Genomic DNA, 25,001 nt, shown 5'->3' with positions numbered 1-25,001 from the left:
CTGTGTTGCTCATGTAGCGTTTCTACTTTGGTAAGAAAATCTTTGTTCTGCTCCGGTATAAAGTTGTAATTTGAAAGATATCCTGAACAATGCACTGAAGCATTATAGTCTCCAAGTTGTGCTGTTAAGAAACAAGAAACACATATACGAAGTTTTCATAGTTAATTGGACTTTTGTTTAGAAGAAATTCCTTCTCATTAAAACACATACACATATGGGAAAATGCAGAAATTACCAATTATTTCCCAACAGACAAGAAGTGTTGAATATCGGGACCTGTATGACCTCAGCAAGCTAAAATTTTTTCCAAAATACACTTTACCATAAGTATAATCTCAGGCACTGAATAACTCAGTACTTTATTTAGTTACTTATGTAGTCTCACTTTTGCATCACAACCTGTAACAGCACCACACAGATGTCATTTGCTGTGCTGACATAGACGTGCAGCACTGTAACATCAGAGAACACCAAATTGCTTCAGTAAGAGATGGCAAATGAAATCAATTTGACACATCATCTTGACTAGAACATATTATAAGTCTTCAACAAGATCTGTCACTTAAAAACCATCCACTCTTCCCAAATTCATGTGGAAATCGTTCTACTACCAACTATGACACTGTCCTAGAAATTCAGCTGTGAATTACTTAACAGAAAATGTGAAATAACTGCTGATCGACACATAACATTATCAAGCTGTTACAAAAAGTGAATAACTACAACCTGTAATAACCTTCTTTTTCATAAGGAGTATGGAATAGTGATTACAAAGCCTTAAAGTTTCCCAGAAATTATTGGTATGATTTGCAAATAAGCACAAAACAAAGTAACTGGTAAGCTGCAAACAATTCAGCATCAAAAGCTCCTCAACTAAATCGAAGTTCAAGAGCACACTTTTACAATATACTATCAATTACATTAACACTATTTTCCAGAAAATTTTTTTAAAAGTACAAAAGAGATATTTAAGTGATTCAAGTTAAAGGGCATGAGAGGAACATCAGAAATAACTTACACCTAGTAATTATGTAGGATTGTAATGCAGGGGATAACTAATACTTGCCACATATATATATTCAAACTGCATGATTTATATGGTCCAGAAATGGGACTACAATGATACAATAGAATTCCCAGGAAAATGCAGTCAAAAGCTAATATAGTTGCACACCTAATTGTGTGCATCAAGAGAAATATTTAAATAAAAAAGGTGAATGATAAAGAGAAACTAATTTACTTTAAATGCAGAAAGTCTTGCCTACTTAGCTCTTCCTTTCAAAAGGTAGCCTAAACTTTAAATTAATTAGCAAATGGCAGGCAAAGGACTAAATATTTTCCATGAGAGCCAAAACATGCATTTGAACATTACTGTAAAAATCTATCTGAAGAAAAACAAAAAAACAAGAATGAATAAAACCAAACCAAAATAAAAAAAGCACCAAATCAACCAAGACAGGCAATGCAGAAGTATCATAAGAAACTGAAATGATTTTTAGAAATATCCCTATACTGACAAAAGTCCAAGCCTGACGATGCTAAGTCTAAGGCAACAACAATAAAAGTGAAAATTTGAAATATTTAGAAATAAGTAGTATGCTAATAACAGTGTAAAATAAAACCCACAATTTCACAATTACAGTAGTTGATTGAGGATCCCTTCCTTTACTAGTATTAACACAACCCATCTTTTCTATGAAACAATCTACATCTTTGAGGTTTGCTGCAGCCAGTTTGAATTCCAATCTTGCCAATGGGAAAAGACCAGATTGCCAGAAATAAGATAATGTCATTCTCTACTTCAATTTTCTCTGCAATAGGAGAAGATATTTTTACTGTAATTTTACCTTCTCTAAAAGGACAACTGTTATTCCTTCATACATTTTGAGGTAGTCTTCTTTCTAATCTTCTAAACAGACTACTCTGGGTTTTTTGCCCTCTTGCTACTAGCTACCTGAGGCCATACCAACAAGGGGAGTAATTTAGCTTCTCCAACTCCCTAGCCAGCTGTTACCGTAGAAGAGAAACATCTTGCTAGACTAATGACCTTGTGTAAAATTTAATTATCCAAGCAGGAAAAAATGTTAGGACATATCGAGACGCCGGCAAGAATAATAACCCATAATGCTTCTATCTCTTTACTGGTTTTCTCCAGAAGAGAAAAGAAGGGCAGGAAATATTAAAGACCTATTTCTAATCCGAGTTTCTCCTGACATAGCTTCTGCCCTGACCACGAGTCAGAAGATACTAACTCAATGAAGACAGAGTATAAAAATAATAGTGTTTTAACCTTTCTCCATTCTAGATCACTGTTGGTCTTTAATTCTTTAAAACTGGCAAACAATATAGAGCAAAGTGAGAGAAAGTGGAACCAAGAACAAATCAAATAACAAACAAATCCCTGATATTGGAATATCAGAATATTGTATTTTAGAGTTATATATCCAATATGAAAAGCTTTAAAGAAAGGAAAGTAATGAACCTTTCATTTAAAAGGACATATTCAGTAAAAACAGAATACTGATTTTTAATTTCTAGTAAAAGAAGATTTCAATAGCCAAGTAGCCATGCTGAAACACTAGTTCTACAAACTTTCAATAAAGTAAGAGCTTATAAGTGCTTGAAACACAAGTCTTGAGATCATATATTTACAGAGCATAGGATCTGTCTATGCCTTATTGAAGCCTAAACAAGCCATATATTCTTCATACTTTTTTCAGAAGTAATTTGTTCAGATATCCTTCAAGATGAAGATGACATTGTTCTCAAATTCTACATACTTTGCTTGTAAATAATAAGAAAAAGAATTGCATCCAAAGTAATAGCACCAGAACCTATTTCTGCACATCGGCATTTCAAGTAACTTCAGATACAAGAAAGGAAATGTATGAATGGCTCATTGGCTAACCATGATGAGAAATCAGTTATAGATCATTTGGACAAATTTACCCAAAGGAATGCCTACAAAAACTAGTCTGTAGAAACTGGTTAAATATCAACTTTCTATAGACCTGAGAAGTGTATCAGAAAATAATCAAGCAGGCTCATATTGAATTTGTAACTTTATAGCAATTTTGATATTTTAGGTCAAATGAATAAAGCACAAAAGTGAATTGAGTTGCCTGTTTTAAAAAAAGGATAACTACATATAAAGATCATGTTCACAGGGCAACAGAATAAACATGCCACAGGAAGAGTCTTGCATATAAATTGTAAAAACCCTCACGTATAAAACTGCAGTTCAGGATTAAAACATAGTTAGGATCATATGGCTGGCTTCCAAATCAGGACAGCAATAATGACTCACATTCTTGAGATGAGGGTGAAATGTAGTATTAAAGGCTAATGATTAATTTATCTTCATATGAACACCGAGGTACAAAAAGAAAATATGTTTAATCTATACAGTTTAATCAGTTTAGAAATTTTAAAATTGCTTCTTGGCACAAAAAGAGAACAGAAGAAAGATAAACTTCCTAGCATAAACTGTTTCTGAAACGTTACTAAAAATTATTCAAGTGTTAAAATGTTTCTGGAATCAGAAAACAATCTGCTACAGCAGAATTCAGTTTCAAAGAACCAACATAAAAATGCAGATGCTTACTAAAGACAGACTAAAAAGGTACATTGGAATGAGGAAAATGACACCATGTTGAAAATGGTTTTCAGAGAGAAATTTTTAAAAGGACCAAAATCCACAGAAGTGTATGTGGAGAGAAGGAAAGGTGTTTCAACAAGTGGAACCTGTATCCAAATAAGGATGTGAACATGAATGCTAACCCACTCAGTCCCTAAGAAATTGTGATGTCCATACAGGACAAGTAGAACTAGCTATCATGTGAGTTAAAACTAATTTGTTTTGTAAAAGGAAATAATGCTTCACACTCAAGAGCCCTTACAAAATGTTCAGCCTAGGCATGACTGTAAATAGCTGCTTATGACCACTTACAACAGCTGGCCATTTTGTGGTAAGACAGAATGAGAAATTAGGCATTAATAAAAACAAAGGAACATTTGTAGAGGAAAAATAGAGAAAACTATGCATGCACAATGGTAGTCTCCAAGTTATTTACCACTCCAGAATGAAAAATGAGCCAGTCATTGTAATGCCTTTTATTAAAAGAACTAAAAAATAAAAATCAGCAGCTCAAAACCCAGACACAGTCAAACAACAACACAAAACAATAGTCACAAGGAAAAGGAAGAAACAAATTAGAAACTATAAAGTATATTGCGTTGCTGTTTCTGCATCTCAAATACAACATGTACTTCAGAAACCATACAGACACAATCAAAAAAACTATTGAGAAAAGCAAAGTATAATCCAAAGTACAAAGAGTATTCATTTTGAGGAGGCATTGGGATAAAAGACTTAAAGGAATAGTTACCAGTACTCCCAAAACATTGTGAGGCTTTACCAAACTAATGCATCTGATCCTCTGCCATATATGTTGCTTCTCAGCATTCATCACTACTCATTTGAGAATCACAAAGTCATTTATGTTGGACAAGACTCTAAGACCATTGAGTCCAACCCTTAACCCAGCACTGCCAAGCCCACACTAAACCATATCCCTCTGTGCCACATCTTCCTATTTTTTAAATACCTCCTGGAATGCTGACTCCACCACTCACCTGGACAGCCTCTTTCAAAGCCTGACAACCCTTTTGGTGAAGAAATGTTTCTTAATACAGAAACTAAACCTTCCCTGGTGCAACTTGAGGCTGTTACCATGAGTGTAATACCGTATTACATGGATCTCGACCTTGGGAAAGTCTTCTTTCCCCCTTTTTGGTTATGTTACACAAAAACATTTAATAGGTTTATCCAACTCAAAATACAGAAGAACAGTAGTATCAAATCTATGAGGGACTGCAGAAAGTCAGCTCCTTCATCCACAGCACTGGCCAGTATCCCAGTCTGGTGTTCTTCACTCTGGAGACTGTATCTTGTTTTAAAGTGTTACAGTTCAAAAAATTATTTCTGGCTTAATGGAAGACCATCACAAACAATACTTCAAGCAATGATCTCCTAAAGTGGATTTTGTGTTGTCTAACACAACTGTAAAGTATAATTAAGGAAAACCAGCTCAAAAGAGCTGGAAAGTTGCTGTATATAAGCAATCAGGACACTTAGAAGATCTGTTGTACAGAGATGCTAGCAAGCTCAGGAGCAGCAATTTAGAGTTCAGTGAACTATATGGAAGTAAATGGAAATGATTTTCAATTATCTCTCCAAGCTGATTCTTGTATTGGGAGTTTCATCACCATCACACAGATAACATTGGCACTGTTGATGACAGGTACTGTTAGATATGATAAAAGGTACCTCTGGCTGAACAGCATTGATGCAGGCTTCAGAAGAACAGATGTGACAAGCACACAATCCTCAGACTACCCAACACACCTAGTAAGTAATTTCAAACCCTGGAAATTCAGCTCAAAGTTCTCTCTGCTAATCCAGTCTGATTTTGATTCTAAGACACAAAGGTTAAAGACGACCTGGAAAGAAGTAGAAATCTGGACGATCTGTCAGCAAGTCTCTCAGCTTATATGAGATGTCCTTATGAGCACTATTTCACTTAAAGAAAGCATGGGTAGGAAGCACACACAGAAAAATCCCCAAATCCTAACCATGAAAAGAAAGAGGTTTCCATAAACTAGGAAGTCTGAGGGGGTCAACCTTATTTTTATAAAGTAAGGCAAAATGATGGCAAGTCAGAAGAAAGAGTCAGGCCTCACTGTGGTGTTGATGTTTCTCTAAATCTTACAGCACACCTCTATGGGACATCAATCTTCTGGCATTCCCAAAATTGTAACACTCTTATTCCCAGTTCCTGAGAGACTTTCACACTAAGTTCAGCTTTCCTTGACTCCTCATCATCACCAGCCTTCCTTTCCTTAGAAGAGATTAAAGTCCATTGGAAGCTCTAGCAACCTGTCAACCCCTTTCTGAACAAAGTCCCGAAGACAGATTGCAGTGTGCTAGAGATGATCCCTGGTTCTCAAAGCAGGGCTGAGAAAAGCAGTACCACAGGAGACAAGAGCAACTGATGCTCAGGAAAAAACAAGCTTAGAAGCATTCATAACATCTTTGCTGGCTTTATTGCTGTGCTTCAGATTCAAGTCCCAAGTCAGCAATGGATTTATTAACATAAGAGCATATTTTCACAAAACCCATGGGATTTCTTACACACCAGTAGCTGGGCATTTAAACAATTGCCTGGAAATGTCAATTTGCTACCTGAAGTGACAGGAACAAGTGGTGCTAAATCACCATTTGAAATTTTAAAAAAGAAATAGTCATACTGTATAGGTTTCCTTACTTGGTTTTATGGACAGTACAACATTCCCGTTTTACACTACCAAAAGCACACAATTTATCAAGGTTTTTTTTCAGTATGAGTGTATCCTTCCAGCTTCACAATGATGAAATCATTTGAAACGTACCTTAACAAGTTCTCCTTAAAAAAAAAAAAAAAAACACTCAAAATCCACTGACTGTTTTGTCCCAAAGCACATTCCTGATAATACACTAACAACTTATTCTTGAAGTGTCTGAAGTATGTTCGTAATCAGGTTGAGTCACATGTTCTTCAGACACAGTATTCACACCCACTTGCATTCCCCTGTAACTTAGCCCCACCAGGCAAGGCAGGGTGTGCTGCAGCAGGGCACAGGGGCACGTCAGAGCATTTCAGAACCAAATGCCTGCACACAGGGCATTACAGAGAAGCAGCATCCCAGCAGATATCACCAAAAACTGTCCCCTTGCAAAACTCAGACAAAGCCTCTAAAGGCCAACCATACAACCAGCACATGGAAAAACTTTAGTTAAGAAGCAAGAGCAGAAATATCAAACACCAGACTTCATACACTGTGAAAGAGGTTGGCTTCAGCCCTCCCATCAGCAACAACTGCTACTCCTTTTAAATAAACAACCCATAAGGTTGTTGGACAACAAGGATTTCCCCTTCTGCATACAAGGGGAGCTACAGAAGGAGAGAGTAACCTGAAAGCCGCCAAGAAGCAGTAGTAAATAGCTCAGGTTGAACTGATTCATGGCAACATCAGACAATGGATTTCTCATAAGCAGCTACCTCATACCAAGAACTTCAGCTTTCCTTACTAAGCATGATTAGAAAGTAAAATGCTAATAGAAAACTACTTAAAACAATTTCAACTGACAGGAATCACAGCAAACATGACTCAGTAAGGAGACCAAAACCCTTGATTTCAAAAATGTCTGTCCTATGCCATCATCTTCAGATAAAAGCAAAAAAAAAACTTAAGGGAATATGTCTTTCTATTAAACATTTCATTTCCTACCAGAATGCAGAGAATAAATATCAGTATCACAGCAGAAAGGAAATCAGATAGCAAAAAATAGTTACTTTTGGGTTTGGGATTTTCTGTGCTGTGGCTTTTTTAATTAAAAAAGAAACAAAAAAAAATCCCCACCACCTGGTAAAAGCAGCACTATCAGAAGTTAGAAAAAAAGAGAAAAATAGCTCAATGGAAAATCCAGAATATACCATGAAAGAAATGATTAAAACACACTAGCACCCTTTGACAAATCTTCACCGTCCTTCTATCATTCTCCTTTAGTACAGATAACTGTGTTAGTAGGTATCCTAGTCTAAAGTACTAAAAAGGGAACAGTGGTAAAACTGAAGGGGAAGCAGGAACAACTTGGAGATTTGGGGTACACTAGATATAGCATGATTAATTTCCCTTTTGATAAAACCTTTGCATTCTTCATTTTTGAGCTTTAGCACAATTGGATCACCAATTCATTTAGCAACCCTAACGACGCAGAGTGTTTCAGCCTTCAAGTGCCCTTACTGGGCCTCAGAAACACCAGAGCAGCATGCATTTAATTTGGCACCAAAACTGGGACTATGGGAAATTTGGAAAATTTCAACTGTTCTTACTGAAGCTTAAATCTGATTACAGTTTCATTTTATAAAAGGGTGCAATATATGATATGCTTTAACATAAAAGCAAATGTTTCATAGACTCTTAGGGTTTCAACAGATAGTAAGAGTTTATCACGTTCCTCTTTGAAAACCACACTTTAATTATTTTAGCTTGGCTCTTATTTCAAACAAAAATTACCTCAATTGTTTCTGTGGGCCTTGTTAGCCTTTCCATAAAAGAAATGAGATTCAGCCAAATAATTACACAACTCTTCTCGCTTATTTTCCCCTGACTATTTTGACAAATATGCAAACTCCACTAAACCCCCAACCCGTTTTTTTTTCTTTATTTGTTTAATGAGAAAGGTCTTCCTCCAGCTGTTTTTCACTATCTGTTGAGGCTGCTTGCGAGGCATTGTCAGATTCCAGTTTGGTTTTCCTAGAGAAGATGTTTTTCTAGTATCATCATTTGAAATTTTTTTGCTTGCTGAAGGCAGATGAGAAGGATGTAAGTTCTTAGATGTAAAGTCACCTTAAATGTGTTACAAAGGGCCAGTTTTACAGAACTAACAAACTAAATTCCACGAAACAAACATTGTGTAAGAACATTGTAGTTTCTTAATCATGAGTTTACCTTCCTCTTATCTGTTCTCTAGATGACCACTTATTCCCTTGGAATGCTTTCTCCTACCTATTGTAACACACAGTAAGTTTCACAATTTTGTTTCCACTGACAATGCAAACCTGATTTTTTAGCCAGCAGTCAGAAGCACACATAAATGGCAACATTATTCTTGTATCAATTTTTTTTTTTTTTGTACAGGCCTAAAAAGTATTCTTTTTCTATTCAGATTGCCTCTGGAGGCTGCTCTAATAACCTTCCCCTGCATACTGAATACTCTGCACAAATAGGTAAGGAAAGAAATCTTTCCTGACTTTTCAGTGCCAAAGAGCCAAGAAAGTAGCTAGTCAAATAAATTTATTAACAAAATAATGGTTGGTTATTACTTACATTGTACTGCATATGATGCCAGGACAACAGCAGAATTAATGGGGCATGACAACCTGGAAAGGAGAGGAAATAATTTTATTTAAACATAAGCTGTATGTATGGAAATAATTTTATTTAAACATAAGCTGTATGTATGTCTTATTGAAACTGTCTCACATTTAGTTCCATATGCAAACACTAATTTATCTTCAAAAGTGTATCTGATTTTTTCTTACTAAGTTTGATTGTTAAAGCACAGTATAAGAGATTAAACAGTCCCTTAAGTATATGGAAGGAACTAATCAGAAAAGGACATGCTCAAACTCTTACTGGATGCTTAGTCAGGAAAGAAAAAGGAGAAAATATTGTTATGGGGCTCTGGACATTACTTTAATAGCTGTATTCTGGTGTATTTAAAATGAGACACAAACATTAAAATTACCCAAATGCCAAGCACAAAGACAGCTCTGATCTTATGACCAAAACTGACTCTATAAAAGAAAAAAAGCCAACACCTGTAGGCAACTGACATTTGGCAGCAAATACTTAGACCATGTTTTCCTTGTTACCTTTTTTTTAATGTACAAACACATAGAAATCACAGCCAAATAAACCATTGGGTATATGCCCACCATACAGGTAATATAACCCTGAAATGAGAAAAGATAGCATGAACTGCCTGTTACTATTCCTGATTACTGCACTAGGTAGTAGGTCCCCAGGTTTGGAATTCCATGCCTGGCACACCAAGCCTTGCATAAATATTTCTGTGGTTGATGTTGAGCCTGTTGACACACAGCATCTCCTACAGCTCATTCACTACAGACTTCTAAACTGTTCTTAATAAGTGAGCTATGAGAAAGTTTGTAATATTTCCTAGCAATGTGATTTTCCTTAAAAACAACGTTTCACAAGCCATATTTATGGGATAACTGGGATAATTTTACAGCAGCAATACCCTCAGGTGAAAGGCTTTTTAATTTTATTTTTGAAAGAATTATAGAGAAAGTGAAGAATCTTCTTATTACCTTCCTTCTGCAATATCAATCTTCAACTGCAGAAAGAATAAGTGCCTAGAAAACATTTTTTTTAAAAGAAACAAATGTACATTTATTTTTAAATGGTATGATTTAAATAGCTACATATATTAGTTTTACTTCATTAGATTTCCCAGCAAGCTATACAAACAGATGAACAAATATGAGTGGCATTTACAAATATGCAATCATATACCCACTTACTCTCATAACATTTTTAAGGATCTTTAGCAGTTTCTACTGCAACTCCAAAACCATAGTATTAATGTCACAATTAACACTACAAAAACCAAATTACCATGGAAATGGGCTGTTTTTCTCCCTGGAATACTCATTTTGAATGCAAATTAAAAAAAGGAAAACCTCCCCAAATCTCAATCAAGGTTTGACTGTGAGAGTCTATCTTGGAGCTACTCAATGAAGGATGAGACATTTCTCAAGCAGCATATGCAAACAAAAAGCTCTTAAACAATTCTCCAAGAGCAATTCAGACTTTCTCTTACTAGAGGGTTTGACAATGTTAGTTTATAGTGATACTGAAGAGTGGGCATGTGAAGAACTTTCAAGAGCAGAATTTAGAATAATTTCAGTTTTAAACTGCAGAACAGCTTAAAACTGCGTGATTAACAAATACCAAAACAGGTCAAAAGCTAAATTTTCTACAAGAAATATAATTTCACATGTTGTACTATTTATATTCCCAAGTCACTGAAATTAATGAGCAATGAAAGTGCTACAGAAATGCCAGATTAATGGCCAGATTAACGCGTGCCTTCAAATTCTAAATGCCAAATTACAGGCACTGAACAAAACAAGTATTCAATTAAAATCTTGTGACAAATTAATTGAAAATTACTTACAATTCATGCACCCCACCACCCCAAAAACTCAAAGACAGGTTTAAAAATAAAACTTCAGAAGTCTACTGTAAACTGAAGCATTATACATGTTTGCATATTACAAGTAATGGGCAAACTAGAAAGCAAGAACTGTTATCTGTTCTTCCCCCCGCAAAAAAATAAACCCCACCCTCCCACACCCTCAGCATTACATCTACTACACATGTTCAGAACTGACTCAGTGTTGATACAAAACTCCTAAGATAGATAGACCTAGGGAATGCAGACTCAAAAATAAAAAAAATTCAAGACACAAATAAACATACTTTTAACACCTATATCTTTCTACTAACTTACACTCCAGCTGTATCTCAGAGTTCTAAGTTGTGTATATCAGAAGCTACTCATCATGAGCATGGCATTAAGCTCTCCATTCCAAATGCATTCAATACCAAGAGTAATAGAAAGTTATCTATTATATATAATAAAGCATAATTTGCCAAGCTGAAGACACATTCTTATTTCATGGGCAAGACACATTCTTACTTCATGAAGGCAAATAGAAGTTACCTGGTTTGTTCTTGCTGAAGTGTGTTAGGATCAGGTATAAAAAACCTTACACGAAAATGAAGCGTGCAGGGAAAACTTCCTGCAATATTTTAGAAGAGCAAATCAATATTTAGTTTAAAAGTGAAAGCGTGTAATATTTTCATTTCTATATTTACAGAAAAATTACATTACAACGACATAGAAATCCCATGTATTTTTTTCATGAAACTAAAAGAAACTATGAGAAGTCTCTCCTGATGCCCAAACACCAACTTTGAGAAGAAAATACTCTCAAATGTCAAATATAGTAATGCTTTCATTTAAAGTACTTTGCATATGCTACTTTGCATGAAAGGCATTACTGAGCTTCCTCTGCCTCCTAAGTATTAGAAGAGAGAAAAGCACTATTTAAGGTATCTTAGCTGGGATAATGCTCAGTTCCACCTAACATATAAATACATTAAATTACAGCAGTCCAACATGCTACTTTTGTATATGAATTGAAATAAAAATGCATTATCTGCAGCACAAGGTAGGAATGAGAGTGCTGAAAAACACATCTCAAGTGTCACAGCACAAACTGGGACAGTGTCACTCAGTGCCACTCCTAAGCTGCTCTCTGGCCGGGGTTATGCTGGCTGGCCTGTCCCTCTTGGTAAGCATTCTGCATTACCCAAAGCTGTATAAATAGAACAACAGATGCACCTGGAAGTGTGTGGCATTGGTTTTTTTTGGTTAGTTGTTTTTTAATAAAAATGCATAAATTTGGGGTTTCTTATTGTATGTGAGACAAGAAATTGTTAGAATCTACACACAAAACTGGCTATTCCTCTCTCAATCAAAACTCCTCTTGCTTTGCTTCCCTCTCAGGAGGAATTCACTGGCACCACAATAAGACTACTGCTTTCATGGCCATCTAAGCATGCCTAACACTGCTCAGAAACCAGGTTTAGCTGCTATAATAGCTTCTAAGTTAGTGATCTACCAGGCCTTAGTTCCACTCATGTAGGAGTAAGGAGAAGTAGAAGGATCTGCTGAAAAGAATGGCAGACACAAGACTTGCTCTTGAAGAAAAATCCACCATCTGGACAATATGCATTTGTTCTAGCCATAAGAACATAGAAAAATAGAACTGCAAAGTTACAATCAAGATAGTAAAAACAAGTCTTACCTTTTAACTGTTTTCTAATAGGTTTGCTTGGTTCAAGCCATCGCTGTGAAATGAAAAACTATTAGATGGATTAAAAATATTTACAAATAAATACTGTTTATGTGCATGTGTGTGCATGAATATGTGTGTATACATACATGTGTATATATTTATACACACATATACATGCACACACATTTATTTTTTACTATACTTACAGGTGCATCTACTGAAGTCTCATTTTGCTGTAAACCAAAATATTCCTTCTCTGTCACACCCAGCTGGTTATAGGTCATGTCCAACAAAATCTGTCCAGTGTCTTGTTTCTGAAAACAAGAAAGGTTTATAAGTGAAATCTGCAACACTTACACATTTTAAGATACAATTAATTGAAACTAATTTGGTTTTGTTTTTTTCCCTAATTTAATTCATGAATAAAATAGCTGCTAATTCATCAATTCAAAGTTTTTCAGCAATAAGAACTTTATCCTGATAACAGTTTGGGTTTCTTTCCAAAATACTTTAGGCACATGAAATTTCCTCATATGAACAGACATGTATTCCAGCCCTTGATGTGAGGGCAGCAAATTAATTGTAAGCAGGTGACCCCTCCCTTGGCTCTTCCTGGTGAAGAGCCATGCCCTTCCCTAGAGTGGCAGCCTGCAGGGATGTCTTGCAGACACACAAGGCTGCTCTGGTCCCTGCTGTCACCACAAAGCAGCATGCTGTGCTTCCACATCAGCTAATAAAAGGCAAAGTAAGTATACACCAGGATGGGAAAATAAGAGAGGGATCCTGTGATCCAGCTAGGAGATCCCATAAATCAGACTGCACTCTCACCTGGCCCTTAGTGTCCACATGTTCAGCTGCCATTCAGCCACCCCATTTTCTGCCCAGATGTCCCCCGTGATAGAATCACAGAAGAACTGGTCCAACACAGTATCAAACAGGCAGCAGAGATCAGAAGTCTAAGGCTGGTATAATTTCCCCCAAACTAAAAAAGAATCTCAATGCCATGGCATTGTGGAGAACAAATCAACCAGCTTCTGCCAAAGAACACTATGAATCAATTCTATTTTAAAAGGCCATCAAACACCAAATTAAAAAAATAAACCCCCTCAACAAGACTGCAATCCTAAATATGCTAACGAGTAATAGAGAGGTTGCTGTATTGTGTTTGTGTGGCTAGATTTTGGTACTGGGGAGGCACCACAGCAGAGTTTCCCCTGTAGATCATGGTGAAGCAGCTCTTTCCCTGCAGCCCATGGAGTCCCACAAGAGAGGCAGAGATCCACCTGCAGCCTGTGGAGGATCCCACGCCAGAGCAGGGATGCTTGAAAGGAGCTTGTGAATCAATGAGAATCCAGGGGTGGAACAGGCTCCTGGCAGGGACCTGCAGACCCATGAAGAGAGAAACCCACACTGGAGCAGGTTTGCTGGTAGAACCTGTGACCCTGAAGGATTGCACCTCGGGGAAGAGTGATCCATATTGTAGCAATTTGTGAAGAACTGTGGCCAGTAGGAAGCCCATTGAAGAAATTTGTGGAGAACTGTCTCCCATGGGAAGGACCACATTGTGGAGCAGGGAAAGGACTCCTTTCCCTGAGCAGCAGGAGAAACAACCTGTGGCAAGCTGAGTAAAATCCCCATTCCCTGTGTTCCTGTGCCACTGCAGGGGAGAACATAGAGCCTGAGCAGGAGGGATGAGTGGTGGGAAGGTGCTTTTAAGATTTATTTTACTTCTTATCCTGCTCTGATTATTATTTTTGTAGTAAATTCAATTATTATCCCCAAGTTCAGTCTGTTTTGCCTGTGACAGTATTTTGTGAGTGCAGAGCTGTACAGCATATTAGCTCTAGATTTTTATATACAGAATTGATGAACAGAGCAGAAATCAGGCCAGTTTGCTTTTTTTTTAATTGAACAAAAGAAAATCAAAGAAAGTAAAGTTTCCTAATTAGTTTAATATTTTTCCAAACATCTCTCTTAAAAGCAAAATAATCTGCACACATTAAAAACCCCAACCCAAACAAACAAAAACTCAGAGGAAAATTATTTGAACTGCAAAAGACAAGTAGTTTATTCTTAAACAAATTTCTTAAAAATTCAGCTCTGGTTTTATTATGTTCCAATTTCTTAAGAAAAAGACTTGATTTTTTGAAAATAATCTCTTGACACAAAGGACTTAATGTATAAGCAACATTACTGCAGCTGGCCCATGTCTTGCTCAGTATGTAAGTGCTCACTTATAAGCCAATTCAATTCTTTGCTTAACATTTTTTTATAATAGAGCAGCCCAGTAAGTCCTGCTCAGAAGACAGATTTTTATAATTTTTTTAATAGGGTACAACACTGTTGCAATTGAGTGCTTTAAACCGCATCATAGTCCACAGCCTTTCCTTACCTCATAGGAGCATTCTTCCCATTTAAAAAGATGGGAAAAGAAAAACAAAATTTCAAGCAAAGGACACTCAGTTGCCCCATCTTATTTTGGAGGATGGAATATTATTCAACATTTTCTACTGCTAGAGCAGAACTCCTAGCAGCTCATTTATAACTTGAATGCTCAGTGTTACCATATCAGGCTGTTGGCCTCCGGTGAAAAGCTGTGACCATTTTTCTGGAGTAAAGTCACATGTGGAGAGAACAATGTAGGCAACACCCAGATGTTAAGACTAGCTTTTCCTCTCCAGCACTCTCCCATCTTATTTAACTTTCAGAGAAAACAGTTGAGATCTCACAATAAATGTGAGTCCACACAGGCCTGTAAGGGCTGCGTGGCCACTAAGAGCAGCAGCTTTGCGCCCTCCTTCTACCCCAGCTGCACATTTCCACTCCCCACCTTTCAAACAGCCTGCTGGCATGGTCAAACCACAGCAATGATCAAATCCCACTTTTTTCTGAAATAGCATAGGCCTAAGATCCAGCTTAGAAATAGAACTGCCAGTGACAGGTAAGGGCCACGCACCCATGCATTCCTTGTCACACGAAGCCATGGCACCATGCACCTGTCAGGCAGCCCAGTCCAGCACCATCAGTGGCATTGCCTCCACCATGCAGACTGACATTTGTCCATCAGAAATAATCCATATGTGTACACAAGAGGGCCCCATGGAAATAGCAGATTGCACCTTTTGAAATAATGGGCATTTCCTGACATCAGTAAGCTCATCTTTAGCACTGACCATATTCATTTCCCCAGGATTGGCTTTTTATAAGCAGAAAGTTAAAACATTTTCAAGTGTCATCACAACACCTGCACAACTCAGAAGCCTAATTGCACATCTATGGTGTGCACTTTTGAAAGCACCTAAACGAGTTCCTGAAGTTATATTATGACCAAAAGCAGTTATTACTAGGAGTGGGATAGACTGATGAAAGAAGGTGTTCAGCAATATCATGTTTCATTACAAATGGAGCAGGAACAAGACCACAGAGGCTGGATTCTTCTGCTAATTTTTAGTTTCAATTTCAACACTTCTTATTCCTTTTGGTCTCCTTTCTTCACAACAGCATTATCTCCAAATTCCTTTCTCAATTTCCATGCTTCCAGTCTTTCATCCCAATTCAGATGCCTTCACCTTCTCTCTCCCCAGCCCCTCACAATTGCATTCCTGCCTCTCCCCCAGCATGTATGAATTGCTAAGACTTCTCATTGTTCCCTGTAAAGACAAGGAAGCTCCCCACTATGACATCTTGCTCAGCAGAATTCTCTCTTTGCAATGTTCCCATGGGTCTCCCAACCCTAAACCCAGCTGTTCAGCCAGTACCAGTCTCATCTACCTACACATCTATTTATTTCTCTTCTTCCTCTCCACATCTCCTAGAAAAAAAATAATTTCCAGCATTGCTTCTATGTGGTTCCAGTTCTTGCCCTCTGGTACTAAATGCACAGTTTTTTTTCCCAGTGCCTAGATCAAGCACCCAGTCAAGAAATCTAAGCTAAATAAAAATGGTTTTTTAAATTGTTCAAGTCTTGTTAAAATTCCCAGTTATAAGGGGGTTTGTTGTTTTTCAATGAAATGTTTATTTCCTTAAATTTGGTATTGCTTTAAGAAACATTTGAATTATTTTTCGGTCTATATACCTAGAAATGGCCACACAACTCATGCTGCACAATCTTCAACTTTGGAAATTAACAGTTTTGAGACCTAGGTGTAAAGTAAGGCAGGTTAAGCATCAGAGCTTCTGAATTTTGACATCCATTCCAATACAATTCATAGCCACAGCATATTCAAATATTACAATGTGTCCGGTGCTTTACAACACATCCTATTTTCACTCCCCTGTGCCATAGGAGGGCAAAACCAACATGAACACTGCCCAGCTACACTGGGCATTAGAATCAAGTTCTCCTTAACCCTATCAACCATTAAGACAAATATTTAAGACGTTCCTAATTAAGCTCCTGTTTTTCTATAGTGTAATTTTAAAAATAATGTGTTTTCCTCACTAGCTTGCACTGCTATAATGACACAAACTCTTAAGAATTTCAAAGTTCTTGCTGAAAAGGAACATTTTCAAGAAGACTGTGTGTTTCCACCTGAAAAGAACTTCCTATTTATTTCACCTTCATGATATCTACCAATCCTTATTCTGAAGTGTTAAAAGATTAGCATCAACCACCTCATTACCACACACTATTCACCTCGATTTAAATCTGTCTTTAAATCAATTACAACTTATGTTGGATAGGCCAAAAATTAATACTTAAAGCACTCATAATTAACACCTGTTACATTCTACTCATGACACAACAAGTTCCTACAACATTTAGGGAATTTAAATTAGTCAAATTCAACTTCTAGTAAGTTAAACAAGTGAAGAGAAAAAAACTCTTCATTACTTTTTAATGTCAAATACTGCCTAGAACCTGGAGTGATCAAGACTCACTGCCCTAAGAACTGCATAAACTCAGGGGGAAATTGTTAGAACCTTGTACTAAAGAGGTAAATCTGCAAGTAAAGTTCTTCAGGCTGTTAACTTCTACAAGGTAAGTGGTACAAGTGACAATTTCAGAGGACAATGCAATGTAAAGCATATCTCCCTGTCCTCTGCAGAAGCTTTGCCCCACTCTCTGGTAATGATAATCTTCCAGTTAAGCACCATCTAAGCTTTTGCAAATTCAGTCTGACTTCAGACACAATGCCCACTGCCCTCCACGTGCTGTTTGATGTCATCCATTCCTAATTTAGCCTGTAACACTCCTTTGCAACCAGACAGCCTATGTCCTTTGGTCCTAAAAGATGCATGAGCCTGAACACAGTGCTACCACTTTCTTTTCATTTCCACAGTAATTTAACACACAGCTAATTTGCTCTTCTGCTATCTCTGTCCTTGTCTCTTCCTGGAATTTATTTACCAACCTGATGCTCTCATTCAACCGTGGTAGATTTTGTTCATCTAGAATAAACAGAACAGGCTTTTTCCCAAGGTCCAGTCTTCTGCAGAGCAGTCTAGCTTTACCTTCTAAGCCTGCCTGACTGAAACTTCCCCCTTTTGTCTGCAAGTGGCCAGGATCCACATGTGACATTCCCTGGAGGGTTGCCTCAATGCCAAGACTAACACTGCTAATACTTCCTTGACACTGGCTGAAGATTCTTGCCTGGTGCATGAAAGCACTCACTTTTTTCAGAACAGTAATACATGAGCAGCTCAGTCTGCAAACTGCCACTGTTCTCTATTGTTTGCAATGGAAAACTGAGCTTAAAAAAACATTACCTCATCTCATAAAAGCTATTAGTTTACACTACTGATTTCCCTCACTGCAATTACTCCTTGTTCAAGATAACCTGCTACCTCATATTTCTGTATCTTTTCGTTGTTAATAAGGCCTCAAACTTAATATTTTTGATTTTTTGAAAAAGTTTCAAGAGCAACACATAAAGGAAATCTGACCATCAAGAACTCCCTTTAATGTCCTTGCACTATTTAATATCTCCTTCTCACCAAGATCTACCTCCACCACCTCCTCCGCCAAGTCTGGCCCACCCTGTAGGGTTTCTAGATTCCATACACTTTAGCACAGTATTTTCCTACATAAAGGTCATACAAAATATTTGTCCAAGGACAGAGTTTTAACCCACTGCATTTCCTCTGCCTCACAAAAATGATTTAAAACAAACATATATATGAGGTTAGTCATTCCATTCTAACTTTAGAAAAATTTCCCCTCCACTAATTCTTTCCTTCAGCATTTATTATGAAGCCTTGCCCCACAAAGGGCTACGACTAACAAGCCTGCTGTAAGGCAGATCACTTTCTCACTGTCCTCAGAGGCATCATCAAATTTCATACTGTCTTACTGCTTTCCAGTAGAGTATACTGACCTGACTCAATACAAAACTAAATATTTGCTGCCAGCCTGAAACTTCATACAGCAGTTCTTTCAACATGCAGGGACACAGAGTAGCATTAAACCATCTTGTATTATCAAACAATACCAAGAAGGAAAACTTGATGACAGATATACCAAAATTCTGCAAGACTGCATTTTTCTATGAATGGTTTAAAATCATAAAACTCACACCCCACAGTCAAAAAGAACCTCTAAGACTTGTACCTCTGTCCATTATTTTAAATATACCACCACAATAATTGTGGGTGTTCATTTTAACCATCATATTGCTTCTCAAATACCAGAAGAAGAAACTTAACTGAGGTGGAAGGAAAGAAAAGCATTCTTTACAATTCAAGCTTCAATTCATGCAACTTTTTGAATAATTATAGCCTCATAATTTTATTTCTAGAAGGAAACACTATTACTAAAAGACAACTAGTCTAAAAGCAAAAATCACAGGAAATAAGACAAAAACATTAACTAACTGATAGACAATGCAATTCAGAAGTGATCTGCTGCTGTCAGTTTTATACCTTCTCAAAAGTCAGTTTACTTGAGAGATCCTTCCCAAGTGGTCATTCCTGGTAAATGAGTCAAAGTAGAGCAAAACCAGAAAATATGTTTATATCAAAAGTTACAGACATATTTGCATTATAGCATAATGTAATATACATAATATAATAAATACCTATTAAATACACTCATACATGGTATATGAGCAAATTCTCTATATATCAGAATGACAGCTTAGAACACGACAGAAGTGACAACAGGGACAGAGATGAGACAACCTTAGCATAAAATTGAAACACCTGAAATTTACTGGGAGGCTTCAAGAAAGCCTGGATATAATTAAAGTCAAGTGCAACATTCAGCAGTAAATGCAGTTAAGTCTTTGCCTCAAATGTGATTTTGAAAGAACATGTCCAACTCTCAGCTTCCATGCACCTTCTGTTGTTTTCCTGGACTTTGGACATGTTCCATCTAAGTACTGAAACACATAACAGTGGAACAAGAAAGGCCATGTCAGCCTTGCATAGTTAACACACTCTGTGGACTGTAAGCAAGGCAGTGGAATGTGTCTGTCTGTTCTCCCATGTGAACGTTCTTGATAATGATGACCTAAGATCAGCACATACCACAGGTTATACTGATGAACTCTTTGTGATACCATGAATCCAAATTTCAGATTCACCGCAACTGTGGTATAACACTTTTATACAAAAACATTGAACAAAATAGCCCATCATTTCACTACTCTGCCAAAGTAACAAGTCCAGGAGAAAAACGGCACTGCTGTCTTGCAATTGAAGTCTTTGTTTACAGCTGGTCAGAATACCAATATTCTTTGGGATAAATGATTAATAAGAACAACTTTTAAGAAAGGAAATTGTGCAGCTATCTTCAGGTTTCTCAACAGATAAAAGCTCCTCTGGTTACATCCATATGCAAAATCTACCTTCTTTTTTCCTTTTTCCAGTTTTACAATACTTAGTTTTTATTCACCCTCCTACAGACAGAGCCACTGGGAAAACAAAGTAATATCTGAAATATCATTCATCAGAATGATTAAGAAGAAAGAAACATATAGGTGTAATTACAAAAGTGCCATGCCATTTGGTAACAAAATTTGATGAAAATCAGCTCTGTAGGCTCTATAAAGATCTTGTTCCTAGAGAATGAAGTAAATGTTTTATCTCTATTCTCCCTGTTCTATTCTCTGAAAGATTCAGAATTTTGAGATAACATGAATATTCTACCATCATTCTAAAGATGTTAGTACTAGTTCAAAATTCCAAAATATATAAGTTGTTATCAGTGTTGTAAGTTTAGACTATTCAATCAATTATCTTTTTATTAAATTTAAATCCACCCCATATTTTGTAGTGTTGAGCATATGCACATGGTCAACAAGATAACAGAAATGACAACACAGGAATATCCATTTGTTTAAATTTACAGTAAATTTATCTAAAGTTTCTTCTTACCCATGAGATTTTTTTTCTTCAATGTAGATTTCTTTTCTCCTACATAATCCCCTTATGACTTTGAAAGAAAGAAATCCTTTTGCAGTAAGAATTCTGTGTTCAGGGAGCTGCTACATGACAAGCAATGCTCAGTTGTTTCCATCCCACTGTCTCTAGAATGGGAGAACTCTCCAATTCCTCTTATGCTATTATATGGACAAAGGCCAAGCTTCAAGTATTCTACTTCTCCACTTTTACTTTCTACTATTTATTGACGGAAAATATAATTATGTCAATGAACATAAAGCATACTTATGCATATGTAAAAATTAGCCTAATGCTAGTTCAAAGCATAACATCTATCCAAACTTTGAGCCTTCACAGATCAGAACCAGGTACCACTAGACCACAAACAGCCCTGAATAATTCCCGGCCTTAATTTTCCACTGATGATATTGAAGTTCTTTTAAAGAGAAAACACTGAACTCTATGCTTTAGAAGAGGTGATCCTGTTCGGGTCTAGTTCTTCAAACTCTGACAGAGGAAAAAAATTCAACATATTTCAGCAATAACTGTAAAAGCAGAGAAATAAAAAACCTAGAAGACTTACTTAAAATATCCAAAAGACAGAGTAGGTATTTTTATCCATGTATCTTGTATCTATGTCTAGTCACTTCAGAAAGCACCTTCATTTTAATAATGTACTACTACATCATTTAATACATTTCTGCTAATTTGTCTTCTGGATAATTATGCCATGTGATATGCACATTACATTTCTTTAAAATATGGAACTGTCAATTAACATGTCATCCAGAAATGAATTAAATGTGGAGAAAAACATCTTGATACAAGAAACAGTTTCTCTAAAGCAACACAGAAAGATTTCACTAGTGGGGAAAATCTGTTCAGAGCAAAACTTATTGTTTTTCAATAAGTACATGCTCTTCAGTTCATAACCAGCTGACTCCCAGACTGAGCACAGACCCAAGGTATTCTTTGCTCATAGAGATAAAACTGAATTATGTCGGCAATTAAAATAAACACACAAACACAGAGTCAGGCTGAATTTTTCTACTAATGTAAACAGAACTTGGATACAGAATTTTTCTGCAGGTGGTTTTAAATCCTTTTAAAAAATGGACCTTACGACAATACCAGAGTGTGGCAAAGCCTATTCTTAGGCTGATATCAAGGTTAGACAATCAAGAAGGGCCATCCTCACAGAAAAGTGCAGCCTCCCTCATTACCAGCTCAGTACTCAAAGAACATAAATCTGAGAAACCCTTTCCTTAGTCCATAACACAGCAGGGTAGCTGCACTCCCTGCTTGTTTTATGTAGAGCAGTAATGAGTCCTACATCACCCCAGTGAACAGTTCAGCATCACAGCTGCAATAAAGGAGGCCCTTGATGGAGGAGGTAACCAGCAGTGGTACCCGAAGGACACGCTGAAGGTAGGGAGAGAAATCAGTTGGGTTCAGAATTTCAAAAAATCATAGAATGGTTTTGGTTGGAAGGAACCTTAAATATCATCTGGTTCCAACTTCCCTACCATGGCCAGGGACACCTTCCACTTCTCCAAGTTGTTCAAAGCCTCATCCAGCCTGGTCTTGAACACTTTCAAGGATGGGACAGCTGCAACTTCTCTGGGCAACCCATTCCAGTGCTTCACTACCCTCACAGCAAAGAATTTCTTCCTAATATCTCATCTACATCTACCCTCTCTCAGTTGGAATCTAGTTCCCCCTTGTTGTATCACTACATGCCCTAGTACAAAGTCCCTCTCCAGCTTTTTTTAGGTACCAGAAGGCTGCTTTAAGGTCTACACAGTTCCTTCCTAATTGTTTCCCATTTTGCACTCACTGCCTAAAGGAGGAAATGGGGAGCAAATTTCACTTGTATAGCGCTGGACTTCAGGCCAAGCACTACACCTAAATCTGTGTAAACATCTGTTTACAAATCTGTTTACAAAGAACAAATATACTAGTATGCACGGATTTAAAACCATTTTGAATTCCTCACATTACACAGGTCCTTGTGCAGGGCAGTGGCAATTATGCCAGCTCACTGACAGACAAGACAATTCCTAGGCCATGCTGGAGACAAACAATGGAAACTGTATACTAACGTGTTGGTCCTTCTCTTACTCAGTCTCCTTCTACTCCACTCCCCAATATTCCACACATATATGAACACTTGGCATGCAAAATACATACTAAAATGAGACTAATTCTGGATATACTATGGTGAAATAACCTTTTTAATAACCTATCAGATAATTTATATTTCAATTAAGATCCAACCGAAAAAGTTAAAAAACAAAATCAGAGAACTGTAGAGTCCAAAAAACTGCAGAGAACTGTAATTAGACTTGGGAAAATACAACTTTTGGGTGCACTTTTGAACGTCCTATTAGAAAGCATAGCGTAGTCTAAGATATCTAAATACAGCTTCCTCAGCAAAATGCTTCTTCTCAAACAAGGTAAATCAGATAAAAGAACTATCACATAAAGAAATACACAAAAAATCTTACACACAATTCTACTTAAATTTATCCACAGTTTTTCTGCATGGTCAAATAATTCTATTGAAAGCTGACTGAGAAGTTTCCCTTGTTTTCATTCAAAAATGAACTGATATTTTAAATCACTACTAAAAGTTATAATCCTTGCAGAATAAAATACACTAAAATTACAGAGTATAAACCTCCATTAACCCCCTTTCCCTCCCCACACCCAAATAAAGAGACTGTATTGAAGTACAAAAGACTGAACAGAACAGTCCTACTGAGCCACAATGTCTTCACTGTTTACATCATCTTTGTATTTCCAAAAATATGTACTGACATCCCTACAGGAATTTATAAGGATTCCTTCTTTCAGGAGGAGTTCTTTTTACTAGTCCTTTGAAGGAGAAGCATATCCCACTTCAGGAGTTTCCTGTAAATATGAATTACTAATTCATAGTTGATAACAGATCACCAGATCTGTTTCTTCGTGGTTCCCGTATTATACAGAAGACCTTTATCCAGACACAATCTGCATGCCATGATTTTATGACATTGAAGTTGGTTGGCTTGAAAGTAAATTAAAACAGCACTTTTTAAATCCACTTCATAAGCAGTAATTCTGCAATTTGTTATGACAAAGTTACATCTTTAACATCTTTTGGAGATACCATGCCTCAGGGTCCCATATTTCATCTGCAGCTTTCAAACAAATTTCAGTGTATTTAAAAAGAAAGTATTTTTCCAAACTTACGTTGACTTTGAAGCTTTGTACTGAGCCATCCAAAAAGTGGACGTTACAGATTATTTCTGATCGGGTTTTCTCTTTTGGTAGCTCTGACGCTCGTATGTTATTTATCCTCCCACCTAAGGCTCGTAAACGGGAGTTCATAACTATTGCAGAATAACCTATAAAACAAAAATTATGTTTAATGACAGTTCTTATAATTCTCTGTTTGTTTTTCAGAGTAACTTAAAACATCATGAAGACCTCATTACACCCCAAGCTAAAAAATGCTTCTTATAGAAAAGAATAAGTTGTAAAATTAGCCCGTTGTAAACCAGAACATAAATGCATAAACATAGAGGGGTTCCCATACTGTAAATGGGAACATTATCAAGAGAATTACAGGTAATCCCTGCAATGTATACCTGGGTTAGGCATGAGTCATTGCCTTAGCTTAAATCAGTAAAAAAACCCAAACACCTACTATAATGTAGGAAGGACACGTCAAGACAAGTTTTTATCATCTGTAACTAGGAAACCCCTCACCCCCTTTTACATTTCCTACATATTTCTCGATTTACAATACAAGTTCCACTACAATAATTCTGTTTGCTCTCAGCTGACAAAACAGTCTTGAGTTAATGCAAATCAGGTTCTATCAAGTAACACTTTGTTTCAGGAATATATATGCAAACACCATATGTAAGGCAAGCAGAACTAACTCCTAAAACATGTCAATATTTTACAGTCTAGCATACATAAATTCATGAAGCCAGAAATTAATATCAAAGAAGAACACCCCACAAGAAAACACTTATTTTGTTGCTTAGGTTTTTTTCTTTTTAAAAAAAAACTCTTAATGAAAACCAAAACTCTAAGAACCAGTATTTACAAACTAAAACAAACAAAAGAACATCCCATCAAACAAAAAAAGCCATTCATTGAAATAAGAGGTGAATTAAATTCAGACAAGCC

At 36.7% G+C, this 25,001-nt stretch overlaps 1 protein-coding gene across 4 annotated transcripts in view; it reads right to left on the bottom strand.

The window, feature by feature from the left end:
* Positions 1-25,001, bottom strand: part of PTPN3 (protein tyrosine phosphatase non-receptor type 3) — a 161,558-nt gene that overhangs the window by 68,921 nt on the left and 67,636 nt on the right. For 3 of the 4 annotated variants that reach the window (XM_059856658.1, XM_059856649.1, XM_059856676.1), the window contains exons 2-8: positions 24,054-24,208; positions 12,704-12,811; positions 12,507-12,564; positions 11,357-11,435; positions 9,939-9,983; positions 8,932-8,984; positions 1-121 (exon numbers count right to left, since the gene is read on the bottom strand). In XM_059856658.1, coding sequence (XP_059712641.1) covers positions 1-121; positions 8,932-8,984; positions 9,939-9,983; positions 11,357-11,435; positions 12,507-12,564; positions 12,704-12,811; positions 24,054-24,208 — 619 coding nt within the window. The remainder of the gene's footprint in view (positions 122-8,931; positions 8,985-9,938; positions 9,984-11,356; positions 11,436-12,506; positions 12,565-12,703; positions 12,812-24,053; positions 24,209-25,001) is intronic. The other variant, XM_059856668.1, reaches the window with a different exon arrangement.

This window comes from Haemorhous mexicanus, chromosome 1, assembly GCF_027477595.1.
Source record: "Haemorhous mexicanus isolate bHaeMex1 chromosome 1, bHaeMex1.pri, whole genome shotgun sequence".
In the NCBI taxonomy this organism is placed as follows: domain Eukaryota; kingdom Metazoa; phylum Chordata; class Aves; order Passeriformes; family Fringillidae; genus Haemorhous; species Haemorhous mexicanus.
Note: the sequence above shows the minus strand (reverse complement) of the source record. Positions and strands in the feature narration are given on the sequence as shown.